At 40.3% G+C, this 21,074-nt stretch overlaps 1 protein-coding gene across 1 annotated transcript in view; it reads right to left on the minus strand.

The window, feature by feature from the left end:
* taf2 (TAF2 RNA polymerase II, TATA box binding protein (TBP)-associated factor) overlaps window positions 1–21,074 on the minus strand; it is a 34,924-nt gene that overhangs the window by 3,100 nt on the left and 10,750 nt on the right. The window contains exons 9-24 of the mRNA XM_084053734.1: window positions 20,509–20,608; window positions 19,755–19,840; window positions 18,071–18,206; window positions 16,223–16,377; window positions 15,911–16,025; window positions 15,597–15,706; window positions 14,808–14,873; window positions 12,833–12,959; window positions 12,445–12,570; window positions 9,676–9,816; window positions 9,376–9,486; window positions 9,069–9,262; window positions 7,711–7,850; window positions 7,165–7,234; window positions 6,779–6,888; window positions 222–451 (exon numbers count right to left, since the gene is read on the minus strand). Of these exons, the coding sequence (XP_083909860.1) occupies window positions 222–451; window positions 6,779–6,888; window positions 7,165–7,234; window positions 7,711–7,850; window positions 9,069–9,262; window positions 9,376–9,486; window positions 9,676–9,816; window positions 12,445–12,570; window positions 12,833–12,959; window positions 14,808–14,873; window positions 15,597–15,706; window positions 15,911–16,025; window positions 16,223–16,377; window positions 18,071–18,206; window positions 19,755–19,840; window positions 20,509–20,608 (2,017 nt within the window). The remainder of the gene's footprint in view (window positions 1–221; window positions 452–6,778; window positions 6,889–7,164; window positions 7,235–7,710; window positions 7,851–9,068; window positions 9,263–9,375; window positions 9,487–9,675; window positions 9,817–12,444; window positions 12,571–12,832; window positions 12,960–14,807; window positions 14,874–15,596; window positions 15,707–15,910; window positions 16,026–16,222; window positions 16,378–18,070; window positions 18,207–19,754; window positions 19,841–20,508; window positions 20,609–21,074) is intronic.

Raw genomic sequence — 21,074 nt, forward strand, 5'->3', positions numbered from 1 at the left:
TTTCTTCATTTCTGAGGATGTACACACTAAAGCATTACAATCTGGGTAGATTATTTGAAGAGGAATTACTTTTTTTTCCTTCCCTACATTTTTATCCCACGAAGAGGAATTACTTTCTGATCAACTTCAAATTCAATCAGGTGAGGAATTCTATTTTCTTCATACTTCAAATACTGAACGGATGCTGAACTGATGCGATCAACTATAGACTTTCAACTTACAGTGGCGTAACCCATGCCGATGCCATGAATGCCTATACTGCCAGGAGTGTCTATCATGGCATTGACCCCCAGCTCAGGCTTGATAGTGGGGTTCAGCACAGCTTTCTTCTCTTTCAGGTTGAGCACCAGGCCCAGTTCTGGTAAGGGTAAGCAGGAAGGACGCATCAGACCAAACAGCGTGTAGTAGAGGTTCACTGCATCACAACGCAGCCGCCAGTCATGGGAGGTACCTGGGGAAAAGGTAGGGCAAGTTGGGAAAATAAATATTATAAAGAATAGCATGCTCTAACAAAGAAAGAGTAGTAAAGGATTATTGTGTCACAAACTGGTCAACCATAGATGGTTTGAGAGAGTCACTGCATTACAGGAGGTAACTGGAGAGGAGGAGGACAGCAATGTTCAGAGTTCAGAGGCAAAGAGAGATGGGGTGGGGGTCAGGAAGGAAGTTAGAAAGTGAGGGGGGGGGAAAGGGGGAACAGGAAAAGAAAAAAGTAAAACTGAGCGTGTGAGAGAGAGAAGGTGGGGGTGAGAGGGATTCAGATTTCCTCAGAGACTCAAATTAAACTTTAGCTCAAGGAGACATTTAATTTTCTATAACCACTTTTTATTTCCCCATTTCAGTTTTTAGTAAGAATGCTGCATAAAAACAAACTCACCACCTCTCAGGGACATGAGATCCTGAATACATCATTATAAAGGGATTCATTTCAACGACAGTACTTTGAAAGCTGGAATAAATTAGAATACTGCTGATGTTGACAATCCCAAGGCTAGACTGCTAACATGGGGGGTGGGTTGTGGGTTTTTGCGAGAAGTGTGAAATAAATGTCTCTAACATGAACAACAGCAGAAACCGTTCAAACTACGTTCTCTGACAGCACAGACGTCCAACCCAGCAAAACATCACCCTGTGTGTGTATTTAACATATGGGGGGGTTGTGGGTTAGGGAGATGAATACAACAAACCAACACATTAACGTACCACAGCATTAATGTTACCAAACTCTGGTCACTGTGTATTTAGATTGGCATATGCAGTCGGCACAGCCAGAATACAGTGCCAACAGCCACCCACACCGACCTACAAAACAAAACTAAGGCTATAGTATTATTTCTAAGCTATCGTACAATTGTGCATCTCCCCCCTGCATTGCCCACACAATATAAAGTACAGTGCTAATAAACATATGTCAAAAACCAAAACAAAATATAAATATATATTAATCAGCAAGAATTCAGAGTTGTGCCCATCCCTTGAATATGGATTGTGAGGTTGCTGTGTGTTTGCATTGGCAGACCTGGCTGGCACAGCCAGTGTAGCTAGCCAACAGACACATAGGACCCCCCCTAGTAAAGAATCAACCAATGAAACCTGAGGATACAACATAAGAGAGCAGAACCACGTATATGGTCTGGTACTTAAAATACCTTTTATAGTCCAAGACTTGATAAAACAAACGGATCGGAAACAAACACAAATACATCACTTAGAACACTCTCACAGTTAATGTTGTGTTCTTCCATCCAAGTCATTTCTTCCAAGACGACTATGGAAGTTATGTTTCATAATAGTGCTCCAGTTCATGCCTGAGTTTGTACCCAGGGACCTCAAACGTGTGAGATCATAAAAAAGGGATGGCAGAAAACTCGAGACAGAAACGGGCTTCTTTGGGCAAACACAGTGAACCTGATTCATTTAAACAGCCTGGGTCACAAGCAGGAAGACCGCTCTTCAGAAATGAAAAAAAAGTCTGAAAAATGTGAGAACAGTCAAAGATGAAGGGGGCAATCCACCACGAAAGAGAATGTACATTGTGCTGTTCCAATTAGGGATGGGGGAGTGTACAAGGTTAACTGTGGACAAAGAAATACATCACTATCTGTTTAGGATGGATGAACCAAAATGTTAAAATAATATAAATTAACGTTATATTATTTCTATTATTATCATCATCATCATATTACTATTTTGTTAAACTTTCTTTTTTTTTGCAGACAAGCCCGAATCGGTTCCTTCATCAACCAGTGTCCTGGTACTGTGAGAACCGAGATAAGAAGACACAGGGCTGTTAATTGAAATGGATGCTACAGGCTTTAGGTCTCTGATGGGGTATACAGCATATACTGTACCCAGTGGTGGAAAAAGTACTCAAATGTTTTACTTAAGTAAAAAAGTATCAATACTGCAATGTAGAAATACTCTGTTGCAAGTAAAAGCCTGGTGTTCAAAATGTTACTTGAGTAAAAGTACAAAAGTATTGGTATCAAGATGTACTTAAAGTACCAAAAGTAAGTACTAAAATGTTTGAAAATAGCAGATCTACAAGCTCACAACGCGACGCGTTGTGAGCTTGTAGATCGCTATTTTCAAATAGCTACTGTATGTATAGCCTATGTATAAAACATTTACCTAAGTACAGTACTTAAGTAAATGTACTTGGTTACTTTCCACCACTGACTGTACGTAGCTCTGAGTGTCTTAAGACGAGTAAAATGAACGCTATATAATGGTTAAACATGGATAACCACCAACCTTCCAAGTGTACTTATTTAAAAACAAATACCCAAACACCCATCCATAATTCCAATTACCTTGGAAAGTCAATAGACAACTGTTTACACTTTCCCTACGATGACAATCTGAGCATTTAGACTTACATTTATGCCATTAGGTGACACTTTCTGGATTTGGCCCATTAATGATTGACTTTGAGGGTTCATAGAATCTTTGTTTCAGATATACAGTATATGCCACCCACAATTTGCTACAATCCCATAATGTTCAATCAGTATTTAGCAGAATATAGTATAAATGCATAATATGCATAATAATACAGAGTGTGTTGGAGGACAGAACAGAACCAGTTCTCCCAGTGTGACTCCCAGTGGAGCTAATTTAAACCATCTTGGGGTCTGTTTTACAAGACTACAGAGAACCCCTAGACAAAGCCAGCAAGTTGTGAAACAGCAGTTTTCTTGCCATCTCAACTTCAAGTTTACTGTCCCATTCCAAGTTTACAGGTGTAAAAGAGTGGGTATAATGATTATCATTGTTCATTCAGTAAACCGTAAAACTGTAATTGCGGCTATTAATCATAATTATTGGTAAAATCACAATTTGGATGGAGCAACAATTAATTGGTTATTGGATATTGGCAAACATTTCAATATCATGCATCCTTGTATGTACAGTGTTTCGGTTATTAACCCTTTTGTAATGCTGAGGAGACAAGGGCAAGGTGCAACAGCTGAGCAAATAAGTCACAATTAATTAATTGGGAAAAGGGACGTCACAATTTCAAATGTAGCACACACTTTTATCCAGAGCAACGGTGCAAAGTGCAAGATCAGAGTAAACGGCATGAACTCTAGTCAACCAACAACAGTCTAAGCGGTTAAGTAAATAGAGTGCCAAGAATGCAATTAAGTGCTACAAAGTAATTAGGATAATACTGTAGGTAAACATCAAACCTAGCATCTGTCTAAATTACATACCATCTATTCAAAATAATATACTTATCTGTGAACAAGTAACCAGCACAGTACCATACCGAATTAAGCAACAAGTAGGGAGACAAGAGAATAAGATAAAATGTGAAGCTATACTATAACGTGTTTCACCCGGCATGCTTAAGTTAAAATGTAGTTTGATGTATTGTTAACTATAACTGCACCATGCAAGTTAGTTCCAGCATAAAGGTAAGCTATACTGTAACTTAACCCATTAAGACCTGGAACTGTGTCATTTTTTGATTTGAGCTTAAAAGCATTATCTTACACTTTGGGCTATTCAAAACTAGCAGATATACAAGCTCATAGCGCGGCACCGAGTGCCGCGCTATGAGCTGGTAGATCTGCTATTTTTAAAAAATCGTGAAAATGTGTGCAAATCTTTGAATATATATATATTTTAAAGCGAACATTTTTAACTCAAATCTTTGCTTCTGGGGGGTCCCTGGAACAAAATATTTTGATGGGGGTCCGCGGCCAAATACATATAATTTTGGGGGTCCTTGACATGAAAAAGATTGAGCACCACTGATATAAAAACATGTTTTTCAGAAAACTGTTGGGATTTAGGAGACATGTAGAATCGGCTTCAGGTCTCAATGGGTTAAAATGTACCCCCTACTCAGGTATAAAGTTATTCCTACAGATTCCATCCCATCAACCTTTGACATGGCATAACAGCTAGGCCTATATAGATGGGAGAGAATAATGTTGGAGGACCCGGGGGAACAATTTCTCTGTGGTTTATGTTGGCAGCGCTTGATAGACTACATCCTTATAATAACTGTGATTACATTTAAAACAGAACAAACAAATGGTCACAGGATATTTTTTTTTCATACCGTCTAGTATATGCCAGCCAAAAATAACCTGTTTCAAAGCATTTTCATGATTATTGATTCTTTAAAACCAGGGTAGACAAAGTGTTGAGCTATGTTACAAGTCTTCAATAGGCATTTAAAGATGCTGTTTTGACAAGTGGCCTACTGTATAAAAACTAATACAAGGCAGCTAGTCTTAATTTACAGAAATGTCAAATAATTACGAGGCATATGTCTCAGTTTAACTTCAATACTGGTATTATCAGCATTGTTAGCTACTATTTGATGTCACTATTTTGCTGTTTGGACGATGAGCCCCAGCCAGGAGATTCACTTGTCTTGACGGCATGAGAGGTGGAGATTTTGGCATGAGAGGTCGACATTTTGGCCTAAGGGTGGTGCTAGAGGAAAGGACATGGGGTTACTGAAATCAGTAGGGTGCATCCTACGGAGAGCACAGCAAATTCCATGACCATCCAGCAAGTCATTTTAAAAACAGATAATTTAGGATCAAATAGTTGGACGGATGGAAAGAACGAAGGGACAGACACTGCCCTCCTTAGAACCCTGCCGGCCGCACGGCAAAAAATGCTGATGTGGTTCATGTTCGCGTTTGGCAACTATTGGATGCGTTTATCAAAAGTGACAACTAATGTAAGCTTATATCCAACGCGAATATTGTAACAGATTCCGTCTTCGGTAATGGAGGGCCCTACTGAGATTGGAACGTCTGGCAGTGTTTGTACCATACTTTAGCCATAGGGCTATGTGGAAATGGAAACCATAACCCAAGCCTGTGGAAGAAAGAGAGAACCCCTGTTGTGATACTGCCGTATTCCCCAGGGGGTTACTGAGAGTGCTCAGACAACGCCAGCAGGTCCTCAGCGCTCTGTCAGAAGTATGTCCAGTAAAACGTTAGGAAGGAGGTGGTAAATGTAGCTTTCCTCCAGTCTATCTTTCCCGATGAAAATATACCGTCAGAAATCCTTCATTTGCGTACAATAACAAAAGCCAGCTCACGAAATGGAGAACCTGAACCAAGGAACATGAACCGCATATCGCCTATGCAGGAACACAAACCACATATTAGAGCTGTCTGAGGTTGTGTAATTACATTGGCCCCCAGGGGACTATGGGGAACTTTTAGTCAATGCCAGCTGGTTGTGAAACACCAGATTTCCTCAGCAGACTGATTGTCCAGTAAACCAGAGGGAGGTAGTAAAATTCTCGTCTAGTGAAAGGTAGTGTTTAGAAAATGTACATATAATGGTGATGTTCCGAGCAACTGCTGGCTCCAATACCCAGTTCAGTAGGTCAGTGATGGATAAAAGTAAGAGTTTCCCGTAAGTTGATGGCCCTGGAAACTCTACAGCTTCTCTCCATCGCTGTTAACTTGCTCAAGTTTAAAAGATGTCAAAACTATGCAGAATATCCACTGCCAGAAGCCTTTTTAGTCCATATTCACTTAATATTTGGTAAAACTTTAAGGTAAATATGTAAATGCACAGAGCAAAAAGTTTGCTTTTGAAATACGAAAATTACTACCACTGCTACTCTAGAACTACTAATACAAATCATACTGTATTTTAAAAAGGCACCAAGTCTGCAAATCACCTTTCAAGAACAACTTAACATCTTTTCATCACCATCTTTCAGTTCAGGATCATTCTGTGTCCTCATACAACTCCTATAAGCCCCTATGGGTAGATGCCCAAGATTGGATTATAGGTCCATTTCTGAGAGGCCCCAACATGACAAAAGTAATACTATGTTTTAATGGCGCTGGATTCAAAACTAATTCAGCACTGGGCTGAAAATTCTAGAGCAGCTGCCATATGCACTTTATAAGTTTCCATCAAGTTTGCGTCATACTTTGTTCCCGAACATGTTAGACAGCTGTGCAATATAAGAGTTGGGAAACTTTCATCAATAAAACGTTTGAGTTTGTTTGACTATGCATTCATTGTGTCTACTATATGTACACTATGACTTTAAAAAGAACTGAAATATGTATATGAAATATGAAATGTGTATACATGGGCGAATTGCAAAACAGTCACACCACCTTTTGGTTACAATAACCACAGAAACCGATGGCTAAGATATCAATCAAAGACTGACACAAATGATATCAATCAAAATATTGACACAAGCTATTTATCAAAATAGTGTGTTTGTTTGTGGTCAGGTGTAAATTAATTTTGTGTGCGTGTGTGTCTGTTTCACCTGAGTTCATGAGCTTCCATAGCTGGTCGACCAGAGCTTCATTACAGAGAGATGAGTCTGTTGCCTTGGTGAAGGGTGGGTTCTTGGCTAGCATGCCCAATATTTTGTGTCTGTAAGGTCAGAGAAAGATACATTTTGGCCTAAGTTCTATTATGTACCTGTCTAACTGGAGGAAGCCATATTTAATACAGTATCTACTTTAATAGAATAAGTAGACTGAATGACGTGTGTGTGTGTGTGTGTGTGTGTGTGTGTGTGTGTGTGTGTGTGTGTGTGTGTGTGTGTGTGTGTGTGTGTGTGTGTGTGTGTGTGTTGCACAGTGAGAGAGAGTGAGAGAGAGATTTGTGATTTACAGTAACTGCAGAGAGGGTTGTGTTTCTGCTGACCTGACATAGTGAGCTGGGTCATTCTGGACCATGTTGAGAAGCCACTGCAGCTCTGCTGAACTCCTTTCAACTGGAGGGAAACCCAAACACACACACAAACATACAGAAATTAGCAGAGAAATTTCACATTTATATAGTAGTACAAATGAACAGTAACTGTGTGTGTGTGTGTGTGTTTGTGTGTGTGTGTGTGTGTGTGTGTGTGTGTGTGTGTGTGTGTGTGTGTGTGTGTGTGTGTGTGTGTGTGTGTGTGTGTGTGGTGTGTGTGTGTGTGTGTGTGTGTGTGTGTGTGCGTGCGTGTGTGCGTGTGCGTGTGCGTGTGTGTGCATGCATGCGCACGTATGCATGCATGCGCACGTATGCATGCAAGTGCATTAAACAAGGGGGTCAAAAGGTTTGTACAAATGTGAATACCATGTACATGTGTGTGTGTGTGTGTGTGTGTTTAGGATGGTGACACACAAGACTAGTTTGAGAATCGTTATTAATAATAAGCACAATCTGATCCTCTGTGAGAGAAGTGTTGGTATTCGTAAAATATTGCACCTCTTGTATAGTCCACCAATGCTTCCAGCGCAGCGACACGGACATCCACAAAGTGTCCATACTCAGCATACGACAAGAAAAGCGACGGGTCACTGGGAATATGACCATTCTTCTGAAGCTGACGGACAGCCCTCAGACAACTATAAAGAAGAGGCACAGGGAGAGAGAGAACAACAGATCTCAGATGTGTTTAAATGCTCCCCTAAATCATAAAGGATTTTATTTTTATTTTTATATATTTTATGGGCTTTAACTGATAGTGTACAGTGGAGATGGACAGCAAACAGGGAGAGCGAGATGGGAAGAGACACGCAGTAAAGATCGTCGGGAGTGGTCAGGCTACATTAGAGCCTATCCGTTATTCTGTGGCAGGCTATACCCGTACCCGATAGCCTCTAACCGCGATTTTCTACCCATTACCCGTTAAAAACGGATAAGGGAGCTGGTGCTGTCCCTAAATGCTATTCTGCACCTGCTATACCCGTTCTCCATTATGCCGACACCATTATTTGCGGGTGGATTTGAAAATAGACGATCTACAAGCTCACAACCGTTCTACCATTATTTACAAGCAACTTCAGAAAAACAAGCCAAATGTGGCTTATAATAATCAGACCAGGCAACACTGCAGACAGGGAGATAGGAGAGCGTGTACTGGATTGGGGATAATGGCTAGCGCTGTCTTCTCTTAACTGATCCAGTGCTATTGACGTATAATATTTTCCAAATTTTTCAATTGCTCAGAGCGCCATTGACGTACAATACGTCCGTTTTTTTTAGGGGGGGGGGGGGGGGGGGGGGGATCTCGGCTCCTGTGTACTTTTTTTTTTTACTATGTATTTTGGGCAGAGACATGCTATTTTCAAAGGTGGAATAAAGGGAACGGGAGGTCGCGATGACATTTTTATTTTTTTGCGAAAGCACAGTGAAACCCTCTGTGATTAGCAACCATCAGGGGATCGATCATACTGGAGATAAATATTCTGTGAGTACTTGAAAAGGTAAGAAAAATCTAAAATCTCTGGCACTGGGCAAACAGCCTTAAATAAGTCTGGCACTGAATGAGTTAAAGGTAATGGCATCTGGCACAGTGATTGGTTTTATCATTCTAACGCCCAAACCACACCTATGCATAATGTAACGGGTAGCGCACGTGTTTATCGGGTAAGGGAGGTGTCCCAGAATAGCAACTTTTGCAGGGGAACGCCCCTTGCCTAGTCCCAAATCTGATATTAGTGGCTTTCGCAACTTGAACCTGGAATAGGGCCCTATGTGCGGTCCGGGCCCTACTGGACATTTTCATTATCTATAACATACCTCAAACAAACACAAAGGACATCACCCCGCCTCCACTATACCTGACAGTGATGGTATTTCTGAAGCTAGGCAGTAGTTTCTCCATATTAAGGAATCTTGTAATCTCCTCAAGGATGAGTCGAACGTCTGCATAGAGATTGTCCACTGTCCGCACTTCGTTGTTGATACTGATGGCTGGAGTCAGAGAGTTGGTCAACGCATCAATCAGATCGGCACGGTAGTAGTTGTCTGAAAACTAGAGAGAGATAGAGTGAGAGAGAGCATTATTGCATTATTAACTTTCTAATTATGGCAATGTCACCACATTATTAGACTGAAAAGAGCGTGTGTAGCTTGTATGCGTTTTACCTTGTTTTTCCGGTTGTCGTTGTATTTGATGAGGTCGAGGATAAAATTGAGAACGTCTTTGGGGCACAGGTTCTGCACATCTCTTAACAATGCCATGGCAACTGGCATAGTCTAAAGGACACAAAGGAACATGACCATAATTAACGGGTACACTGTGACTAAAGTACAATACTGTAAGTGAAAAGAAGAATATGCTGTATGGACCTGTACCGTATTTGTGTCAGGAAAGACAACATATATACAGTATCAGAGAGTGCATGTGTTAGGGTTAAAGATGGCAAAACAAATGAATGAATTTACCTTCTGTAGAAAGTAGCTCTGGAAACTGATGAAGTTGTTCGTTTTGACTATGTTGGGACAACTTTTACAGCAGAACATTCTGGTAAACAGGGACTTCATGGCTGGTGGGCCCTGCCATGTGCTGACCATGGCATTGGCTATCTGCAAGACACACACACACACACACACACACACACACACACACACACACACACACACACACACACAGGTTCAGTCAATTCTGCCTGACTTGGAGTGGACAGCAGTCTGCTGCAATTAAAGAAGAAAAACATGGCAAAGTTACAAATTCATGTTCCTGCAGAATGCACTGATTAAATGTCGAATTTACCATGTTACACTAACACCGTCAAAAGTTCTATACAAGCCCAGGCCGATAATTTATGCTAATTGCTTGGGTCTGGTATATCAAAACCTGTGTGAATGTATGTGTAGATATGTAAATAACACCAAAGTGTGCACCCTTAGTAGCACTACTGAAATGGTGAAGGAAAGAGGTATAATAGTGAGGTTTATAACTACTTAGTGAGAACGGAGTGCGTGTGCGCGCGCTGCCCGCAGTCAGTGAGTCACCTGGTAGAAGAACCGAGAAGTTAATTAAATGCAACACGCGACCATAGGTATTATGTGGTGGTCTCTCTCTCTCTCTCTCAGACCTTGTGATTTGAGCCGCTGCCTTCGTAAAATTGCTAGCCTTTTCTAGCAAATAACCAATGGGCTAACTAAGGCATTCTTCGGGTTTGGTCGCTCTTGGGCTCAGTTTTGTATTTTGTCGGTGTCGGTTGGAAACTTATGTCCAAAACAGTTACTTTTTATTATTATAAAAAGAAAATGTGTGAAAATAGCCAATATACAAGCTCACAACACGTTGTGAGCTTGAAGATTTTCACTACTTTTGTTCAACACTCTTTTATGACAAAGTAATGAATTTCCAAAAGGTAAACATAAAAAGTCTGAATTTTGTGACACAAGGTTTCTGCCCGATAGCAACGATTTGATATTAGGGCTTGGGTCGGGCTTCAACTCACTTGGGTCGGTTTGGTTTTCAGGCCCGTTAGTTTGCTATATGAACCATTTTAAGTTATCCGATTGACCATTCAAAAAGTGTAATTTAACAAAGGTAAGTAATAATAAAGAATGTAATTTCTATCCATTCCAAATGTGTGGCAAGCCGCGAGAGACTCTGACCTGGGATAAAAAGTAAAGGGTAAACGTACGTATGAAAAGCACACAGTCACCACAGGTATAAAGCTCTGTGGCTCCAGTGGTCTATGGGTTAAACAGGATATTGTGGAGATTTGTGTTAGTGTGGTAATATGGGGGCTTGGGGTCACTGACACAGGATGTTGCCATTCAGCAATGTAAACACAGAGGGTGAGGCCAGTAGTCCGTTAAGACTAGGTCTCCGTACGAGTGTGCAAAATGTGCATGTGTCTGCTCGTGGCCATGCACGCAAGTATTTTAATGCTCGTATGTAAGACTTGTGTGTTTTGTGAGTATTCATTAGTGTGTGTTATTATTGTGTGTCTATTCATTGTGTGTTCATGCTACATATCCTTATGTTTTCCTCCCTCAGGCCATTCCTGCCTTCTTTCTTCCAACACAACCCACCAATTGCATGCCAGAAAAAACCTAACGCAACCAATCAGAATGTGGTTTAAAGTTAATTATACAGTATTTCATCCTGTGTTCAAACATTGTGTAAGTGTGTGTGCATTTATGTGTATATGTATGGAAATGTGTGTGTGTCCGTGCCTGAACCAAAGGCCATTAAGACCAAGTCCACTGAGGACTCGGTGGTCAAACACACTAACTTAATGAAAGAACTGAAACGCTGCCATCTCGACCTCCGTTCAGTTTGTCATGTTGTGAAAATATTGGTTCAGGTGGAACTCGAAAGGGGGAAATCCAGCAGGATTAAGGTTAGAATATATACCAAATCCACAGAATAGGTTTTCCTGGAGTCAGAGAACACAATTATTCACTTGAGGTTTTTCTTCTTTTTTTTCCTCCTTTTTTTTATAGTGTGGGCAAGTTCGGTGGGTGGCCTCGCTGGGTGGTAGCTAATATGTTGATGTTGAAGTACTTCAACTGTACCGAATTCACATTATTGTTTGAAAGGAACTGCATTTTGTTCTAATTAATAAACTAATTTCGCGAGAGGAACAGGAAAGGTTGGAGAGAAAGAGAGGGGTCATGTTCAATTCAGTTAGATGTGGCTCTGAAAGAGGCTAAGCGTCTATAAGAAGAGCTAATATCGCAAACTGCTGACAGATCAGCGCCAAATTTCTTGGGCACACTGTCAGTGTCACTAGGCTAACATAGAACCACACTAAATTTGTTCACATATATTTTATACCTTTTTAAATGTTAAACTGTCACTTTGTGTTATAATGGGGCTCAGATTCGATCGGTCATATTCTACCATACGACCGACCGAAAAACTGCTAATTGATGTCGATGATGTATATGGGCATAAATGCGAGACAGACAGACCCGCACACAGACAACACAGACAGATAAAAGACATTTCAGGCAACACTCTGTATCTGTACAGTTATGTTGAGCACGCTACCACTTATGTAAGTGCAGCAGTATAATCGGTATGCAAAGCTTGGCCGATCTGTGAAGCCGATGGGTTGGGTTGGCCAATCAGGGAAGACAATGGCTATACCCCACCCTACACAGACACACACATTCAGTGCGTCCTCCACAGACTCGCAGACAGACAAACATACGTAAACAGACATTCGTGGATTTTCGTTTCCGGACCTTGGCAAGACAGAAGCAGGCCTGCATGCGGACTTTGTAGAAACAGTTTTCATGTTCCAGAACGTCAGTCAGAGCCAGTCTGGATGCAGGAGTAGGGAACTTCTCCAGTGCTGCAATAGCCTCCTCCTGGGAAAATCAGATATGGCACAAGTTGTTCTCATATGATCAGGTGTTGAAGCAACCTTCTGGCAGTATGACATTGGCAGTGTCATGTTTAGCCATTAGTTAGAGTTCCGAAAACTCTTCTATTCCCCAAGTAAAATAAAAAGCAAAATGCAACTATCGTCCCGGACCAAGTTGGATGCCTGTGAGTCTACAAAAAAAAATCCAGCTCGTAGTAATGACGTGTTCTAATTGAATGGTGTGGGGTGCAGAGAACTCAGCCCACCTGTGCCACCACGTCCCTCTCAAAGCGGAGCTGGTACTGCCACATGAAGTCGGCCTGCTCAAACTCCACCTTCCTCAGAATGGACATGTCTGGGTCTATACGGATCCACAGGAGGGGGGAGTCTGCACTGCTCAGGAAAGAGAGAAAAACAAGGCAATGACCTCATGGGTTATATTTTTTCAACAGCATCAGGCGATCGTGCAACACAAATCTGTTTCCAGAATCGAACCTGGAATGCTGCAACCACAAGTTCAACACTCCTACCGATGAGCTACTGGTGCGCCCCTTGCACAGTACAACTAATGAGCTCCCAGCCTTCCTAAATACAGTGTTACTGTCAACATCAACATACAAAAAAAATATATAGCTTTAGATTTGGGATCTCCGTTCCTGCTTGTCGAGGCCCATCCTTTTAAATTGTCAATAGTGAATGCATATAAAGGATTTACAAAGCAGTTGCATGGGAATTGGAAGGTTCCAGGTGTTATCCTGAATTCTCCTGGCATTGTGTCAAAGTGTCCTTAAGCAAAACACTGAACCCTAACTGCGCCCTGGGAGCTGTTTTATAGCTACACATTGCTCCTAATAGTTAGCATGGGTTAAATGCAGAGAACAAATTCCAGGCATTGGCAAATTGAATGTTTTGATTAAACTTTCCTTTTGCAGAGAGAGGGAGTGAAGGAGAGACAGCGATAATTTGAAAGAATCAAAAATAATTTCAAACACTGAAAAGGCTGGATTAGGACATCACTGTACCTCAATAAGACAAAATTGAAGTGTACGGATTGGCCCAATACTCACTTATAAATTCAATCCTTTTCAATCTTTTCACATCTTTTTTAAGACTCTAGTAGTGCTCTATACAGTTCAGCTTGGGTGTGTGTACAGTGTGCACTTGTTTTTTCAAGCCAAACTAAATAGTCTCCTGCCATCACAGGACTGAAACTATGCCTCTGCCAGATGAGACCTACAGTCAGAACATTCTTCATGAGTAGGCAGATGTACAGGATTTACACAGGCAAAGTCACAAGGCAAATAGAAATGACATCATCAAATTTGGATGTTGACCCCTAGCTCTAGTCTGTCACTCCAACTCACAGCCACAACCAACAGTCAGGTCTCCATTTCCAAAGGCCCTTGTTATAGTCTTGAAAACCTGTCCGTCAAAGGCTGCCTATGGGATAATGAATATTAACCGCTTAAAGCCTTATAACTTTGCCACACGATGAATAGTGGCCTATAATGACCTAAAACAGGGATGGCAGTTTTAAAGTGGTTAATGCATTGCATCATGAAGCTCATCAAAGTGAATACAATCCCAAATGTTTTGGCACAGTTTGGGGATCAACTGTGCTCCTACTGTGGTAGGAAAGTGAATATAGTATGGATACCAGCTGTTTGCAAACTGAACCTAAACTGTACAGCTGACTGGAAAAGCATATGGGTGGCAGTGATGATCCAGAGAGGCAGCCATGACCACTGGCGCCCTATGGCTAGCCGATGGTACGGTACCATTGAGTTGGACACCACTAAGTAGGAAGGTACACAGTGGGAGAGAGCGGAAAAGTCTGTCTTTCTCTGTGGTCCGCAGGTTAGAAGTCTGAATAGATTCAGTAATGAAACGGCACACCTATGCTCTTAGTCACGAAGGCAGTGATGAATGTAGCGTACTAAGTCAGTTGGTACAGTAGCATGCAGTTTATTTAGTCACCAGCTGGAGTTAGTCACTGGTAATTTCATGAGGGTGTGACCTTGGCCAATGTTCTTAGTGGGAAAGTCCTCCCTAAAATACACAAAACGCTGTATAGAAATAGTACATGGAGATGTACAGGCCAAAGTCGTATAAATTACATTTATACAGAGACAGGTGAAAAGACTTGAGAAGCACAGATACAGTAGTTGTGGTGGGGGTGAAAAAGAGAGGGAAGAGAATGTAGGGAAACAACAAACAAACAAACAAGTTCTAAAGTCTTACTCCATCGCTGAGAGGTCCATGTCGACTTCCTCTCCATTCATCAGAGGGATCTTCTTCTTCTTGTTGCTAGGAGACAGAAAACCAACAGAACATGTTGATCTGCACAGTAAATCGTGAGTATTAATTTAACTCTGAGGGGTGAATTAACAAAGAATGGATTGCGGCCGCTGATAGCACCACAAATTGCGCATCACTTGCAACTGCAATCTGCCACGTCTCAAGTTCCGATTCACTAAAGATGTTGTGCTAATGATGTCACAGCGCAAACACGCCCATACATTTTGCAGCTGAGTGCAATTTGCCCTTGTCTTATGTCTGATTGCAATTATCCATGTGATAAATTATAAATAGTAGCTTTGCGCAACACCATTTGTGTGCTGATGCATCTTTGGATGAGGCCTTATGTTGGTCTTCCAAAAGCCTGCGAATGGACAATGCCAGTGTAGTAATAAAAAACAAACTAAACTATCAGCAATTTGAAGCGCTTTTGTGAAAAAATAATGTACAGCTTCCCCTGCCACACTGAAGTACACTGGTTGGTTATTCATGAACGACATTGTTGTTACAGGTGATGCTTGAATTTAGTACCAGTTCTGCTGACTTTTGCCCACTTGAGCACCTTCATTAATTAGAATTACTAACACCACTTATTGTCACTACAGAACAAACAGATCAAACGAATGTATGAGCATGGGGCACATAACCACAGGCCACTGGAATATACAGGAAGCCAGACATGGAAAAAATACAGAGATAGAGATGATGCAACACATTTCCAGTGGTGTTTACCGTCTGCTCTTGGAATGACAGGGGATGTCATGTTTGAGGCTATTCTCCTCTATCTGGAGAGTGTGGTTGAATGATCCATCCAACTCCTGCACCGTGACCTTTATGGGACCCTATAGGGAAAAGATATACAGTACATGCCTATTATGTTATATTTGTAGATCATCGATTAACCAAATGTTTATTTTTCACCCTTTTGGCCAATCTTTGGCTGTGTCTGTTGTCAGCAAACACCCTACAAACACAAATATAAAGTACTCTATCCTGTATGTGAATGGCCCATGTGTTATAAGAACATGCAGTAAAGGAATTATTACCACATATTTCTGAGTTCCTGACGAAGTGTAGTCCTGTCGGATCTCCAGCTCTAGAACATTCCTCTTCCTGTTGAAGGCAAAACTGCCGAAAAACTTCACCACAGAACTCTGGTCTCTGGTTAGGCATTAAGGCTAATAAGATCTGCCAGAGTGTCAGCAAGACTGTTATTTTTGGGGTTGCTCATTTCAACGACTTAATGCCGAAAATAACTAACTTTGTTTTAATTAATTGCCAAATTATGTAAATGTTGTTTTAGAGACTAAAATGTATGTTACACTGTCAACAGAATGAATGAATAGATAGAAGGATACACCCATTGTTTGATGAGGGGGGCGATATCTTTGCCAGAGACATTGGAGATGGATTTGAGGAAGCCGTGAGTAGAGACAAGCATCTGACTCCACATGTGACTCTGGTACTTCTGAGAGGAGGCTGTACTGGCCAGGCTAAGCAGTTTATTGAACACCTGAAAGAGCACAGCAGAAAAGAAAATACACAAATGCTTAGCATTTGGTTCGAATTTAAAGGATCATACTGTTATTGAAGTTTCAGCTGGATTAATGTAATCCAAGGAGTGGAATGGTATTTGAGTTAGATATTACTGTATGTATATTAGGCATGTAACGATTCACTCAACTCACAACCCGATTCAAATCACTATACTAGGCTCGCAATACGATTTTTTAAACACACCAGACACATTTTTCTTACACAAATCCAGTATTTTCTTCTTCTTTTTTTTTACACAATACAGTGTTTTCTCTTAGCCTCTTTTTCAATACAGTAGCAAATGACTGAAAACTCTTTATCAATTCTCTTACAAAGATACTGTATTTTCTTTTGCACATGTCTTTTCACATGTCAGTGACATCACTGACAAATCCTTGGTATCTATATAACCAGCTTCGAACATAATGGTGTACGTCCGTGCTACTTCCGTGCATAACAGTGACATCATGATCACTTTCGAATCCTTGGTATCTTTATCGTAGCCTTTCAACGTGTGTTGATCAGCGGCATCACTACAAGCTGTATTTTGATGTTTTTCACACTTGCGCCAATGAAACACTAAACAGGATTATTATTTCATGTCAACATTCAAGTGCAACTATCAGAAGATGCAAGTTTAACTTAATGGGTCTACACGATGAATTTTAACTTTTTCTTCATTTTTGTGTGTTTTTGGTCTCCCCCACCTCTTTTCTGTTCCAACAAATACCCGACTTCGAGCATGCAGGCTTTCATAGGCTATCTGTGTTTTTTATGTAAATTGGTCTGAAAACAGTCCGTCAGATTTGTTCCCCCACCCTACGTCACGTCTGGGAACAATTCCTCCCGTTTTTCAGTTCTAACCAAAAAAAAAAAAAAGAAAAAAGAAAAGAAAAAAAGAAAAAAATCATTTTTCATTTTTTTTTTTTTCGTATTTTTTTTTTTTACTTTTTCCACACAGAACCAGGACATAACATGCATACAAACTGGCTCAATAGCGCCCCGTGCCAAACAGGACAATGTGGTATTGCAGGTGAAAGTGCTTTATAAGCCAGAGAGAAGTTAGTTGGAATGAGTATATCTGAGGCTTGATTTAGGCTCAAACCTTTTGAAAAACGTTTGAGGGACATAAACAATATGATATCAAATATTATTATTATTTTTTAAATTCATGGTGTAGCTCCTTTAAGTTTTCCACCTGTTCAAATTTTTCTTCTGGATATTTTTTGCATCGCGGTTCATTTTGTATTAAATCGATTTAAATCGTCACCAGTTTTAATCGATTTACGATAAATCGTTACATGCCTAAACTAATGTATATATTTTTGTTTATATTTAAACTATTTGAATTAAGCTGATAAGATATGAAGATGATGTGGTTGAGCTTGTTTGTCTGATGTGTGGGGTAAGGCTGTTGTTGTGTTTCTCATTTTGTTTTGTCTTCCTCTCTTGTTTTGTTGTTGAGATTTGTGGGTCTTTTTCAGATTGTAGATACTGAAACGTTGAAATAAAGTCTTAGATAAAAAGAAAAAAGTAAATAAATTAAACATAATGGGACTGAATACATTTGTTTAACTATCTTCTGTTGTGGTATGTAGGTTACAAACAGAAGGTTTAGATGAGCATATGGGAGAAACTTAGAAGGTAGAGAATTCTGTCTGCATCTTAACCTGTAACATGAACTCCATGCTGATACGGTTCTCTATCAGTCTCATCACCAGGTGGGCCTTGCACTGGAACATCTTGTAATACTCCCAGGATAACGTGTGGGGGTGTTTGATAGAGAAGTGGAGGTGAGGTGTTGGACTGTGGAGGCAAAACAAATATGTTGTTGGTTTTTGAAAAGCTAAAGGCCAAATGTATGCTTATAGCATGTTGCACCACTCAGTACCTTTGTTAACATAATGATTCTTCTGATGTTCTATAAATATTTGCAGGCCATGTTGCTGAATTGACAAAGTGGATAAGTCCAACTTCGCCTAGATATATACTTTTCCATACAACATGACAAGTGCTATATGATGAAAAGTAACCAAAAGAAAGACTCAAATGTCAGCCCTGTCAGACAGTGTTTGACAGCTGCATGGAAAGGTGATTCCAGCACATGAAACTCAACATTGAAAGTAGTAAAGCAACTGTAATCATAACCAATCAGCATGATTGAAAAAAAACGACACACAAATAGAATAACTATTGCGCATAAAAATGCATTTTACAACTACAATATAACCTTGGGGAATAAAAGTATCTCTTTTTTCATTCATACTACTGTAGGTACCGTACAACTGGGGAAAAACAGAAGAAAAAAAGGTTAACGATCCAAACATAATATCTCAGCACTCCACATTTCTACATCTCCTTCCTTCCGCTCCACTAGCGTGCTAACCTCATCAGTAGTCCAAGTGTATGAGCAATGAGCCAAGCTGTTGACAACATACCTATGGACGTAGTTCAGCTGTGGACAGGCAGAAAACAGAGCTGGGTGCTTGTATAACTACTGAATCTTTCTCTGTGTGTGGGCTTGCCTCTTTCTGAAGGTCTTTCTGTTAACCCCCCCCAAAAATCTCTTTCCTCTGTGAACACATGCAAACCTCATCAACTCTCTCAAATGGCTTTGATCTCTACTGCCACTCTGCACTCTCACCATATGATCATTCAACAATACGTTATTATTGTTGTTTTTGAGGTTATTATGAATTTGACAAGCAGCGTACAGACCCCTGTCTAAGTGTTGGCATGATACAAAATTAGTTGAGAGGCTCTCCAGCAAGGATGTGATTTATGACAAATAAAAGCTGAAACTGCAACGATGAATAGCATCGTCATGATTCGTCCAGTAGTATGGGTTAAGGTAAATAAATGCCGGTACATGGAGTACTGTATTTTTGTGTTCTCAGGGTGAGATGTTGCGCACCAACAGGCGGGTAACCGATTGCTGCAAGTTAATCACTACTCATACCAAACACTTAAAATACAGGCATATAGCTTCTCACAGGGTAATATCCCATGAGAAGGTATATGCCTGTATTTTAAAGTCTTTAGTGGTGAGGTTAGCTGGCAAGGGTGTAATGCAGTGTATGTATTTTTAACAAGAGCAAAGAAAAACTATTTTACCGTATAGACTTTCTGAAGATCAGGACAACTTATAATTATATTAATAAATCAATAGTTTGGGGATTTTTAAGGCATATTTGCCAAGTCTGTGAATACAGCCCACTGACTTACCATCGGCTTGGTTATGATTCATATTCTACATGCTGAAAACCCAGATGGGTTAGTACTTACAGTACTTGTCCTATTACCTTTCTCTAAACCCAGATGAGTTACTGGCTTAAGATCAATTTATGGTCTTACTTGTCCTTCTCTTTGCCTCCGCTGAAACTTGGATGCAATAGAACTCCTCCCATCTTCAGTTCATATTCCACGATCTTATCCAACTCCTAGGGAACATGAGGAGACATTCAGTATTTTTTATGGTGTGGCCGAAGCCCTAGCCAACTATAACAGGGTTTTTCTGCATGTCTGTCCCCTTAAAAGTCAACTAAACACAGCTCATGCCGCTACATGCATGATGTCATGAAACAGAATCATCTTTGGTCAAAACAGTCTGCACAACAAGGAAATGCCAAAGTGAAATGTTTGAAGACTGAAGAGTGTGAAAGTTGCATCATAGTTGATAATCTATGGACGTAAAAACCTTTTCTCTGTGAATCTATTAGTAATACCAACACTGTTCTTTAGAAGCACTTTCGTACTTACAATATAGGTGAAGTACTTATAAAGATTTGTGATTTAGATTTATTATTCTCAACCAAGGGCCCAGCTTCCGAGTTATAAATTGAGGCTATATAGGAAGAGACAGTTCATATGAATGTCCTGTAGTCTTGCTGTTTCACCCCTGCTTCATTTTCTGTGGAGTCTATGGGTGTAACGTTGTCCATACTTTTTACGGTCTATGTTCTCAACACAGTTAGTTAGAATTACTCTGGTCCAGTGCCATGTTGAAAATGACATCTCCTAAGTTCTTTAAGTAATTCTGGCCTCACTGGCACATAATGTTCTGCTGTCAAATTGCATCATGACACACACACTTTTAAATCTCTAGTACCTCTTTGATCCAGTGCCTGTACTCATTGACTCCAAAGGTCTTCTTCAGGTACAGGCCAAAGATGTAGCCTGAGATACCCTTCAGCACCCACTCATCAGCCCTGTAGAATACATGGATACAACAACATATTAGACTGTAGCAACAAAATATGTATCAATCAGTAAATCAGAGATTAGTTTAAATTTCAATTTCACAAGTACAATTTTTTTAAAGGTTGAAAAGGTTGTTATTGAGACTTTTTGGCAAATGCAGTTTCCATTTACACTTTTAATTGCTTTAATTGCACTCTGTGTAACATTCATTTTAGTACTTTTTTTAACAATACATCAATTAATACATTTCCAATATATTTCCTGTGTCAGTTTCATTTTGGTGTGTGTGTCGGGGCAGACACTCGCACCTAAAAATAGTGTTTAGAGAAATTGAGGGGAAAAAAACATGTGGAAAATATACCAGTGAAAGATTATATCAAAGTTTAATTGAAGATGTTACACAGTATGACTTTAAGTTTAAAGTGAACACACCTCATCTCTGCAATGAGTAAGTTACTGTGGCTGCATCCTTCC

This window comes from Gymnoscopelus microlampas (assembly GCF_963454915.1).
Source record: "Gymnoscopelus microlampas genome assembly, chromosome: 3".
NCBI lineage: Eukaryota > Metazoa > Chordata > Actinopteri > Myctophiformes > Myctophidae > Gymnoscopelus > Gymnoscopelus microlampas.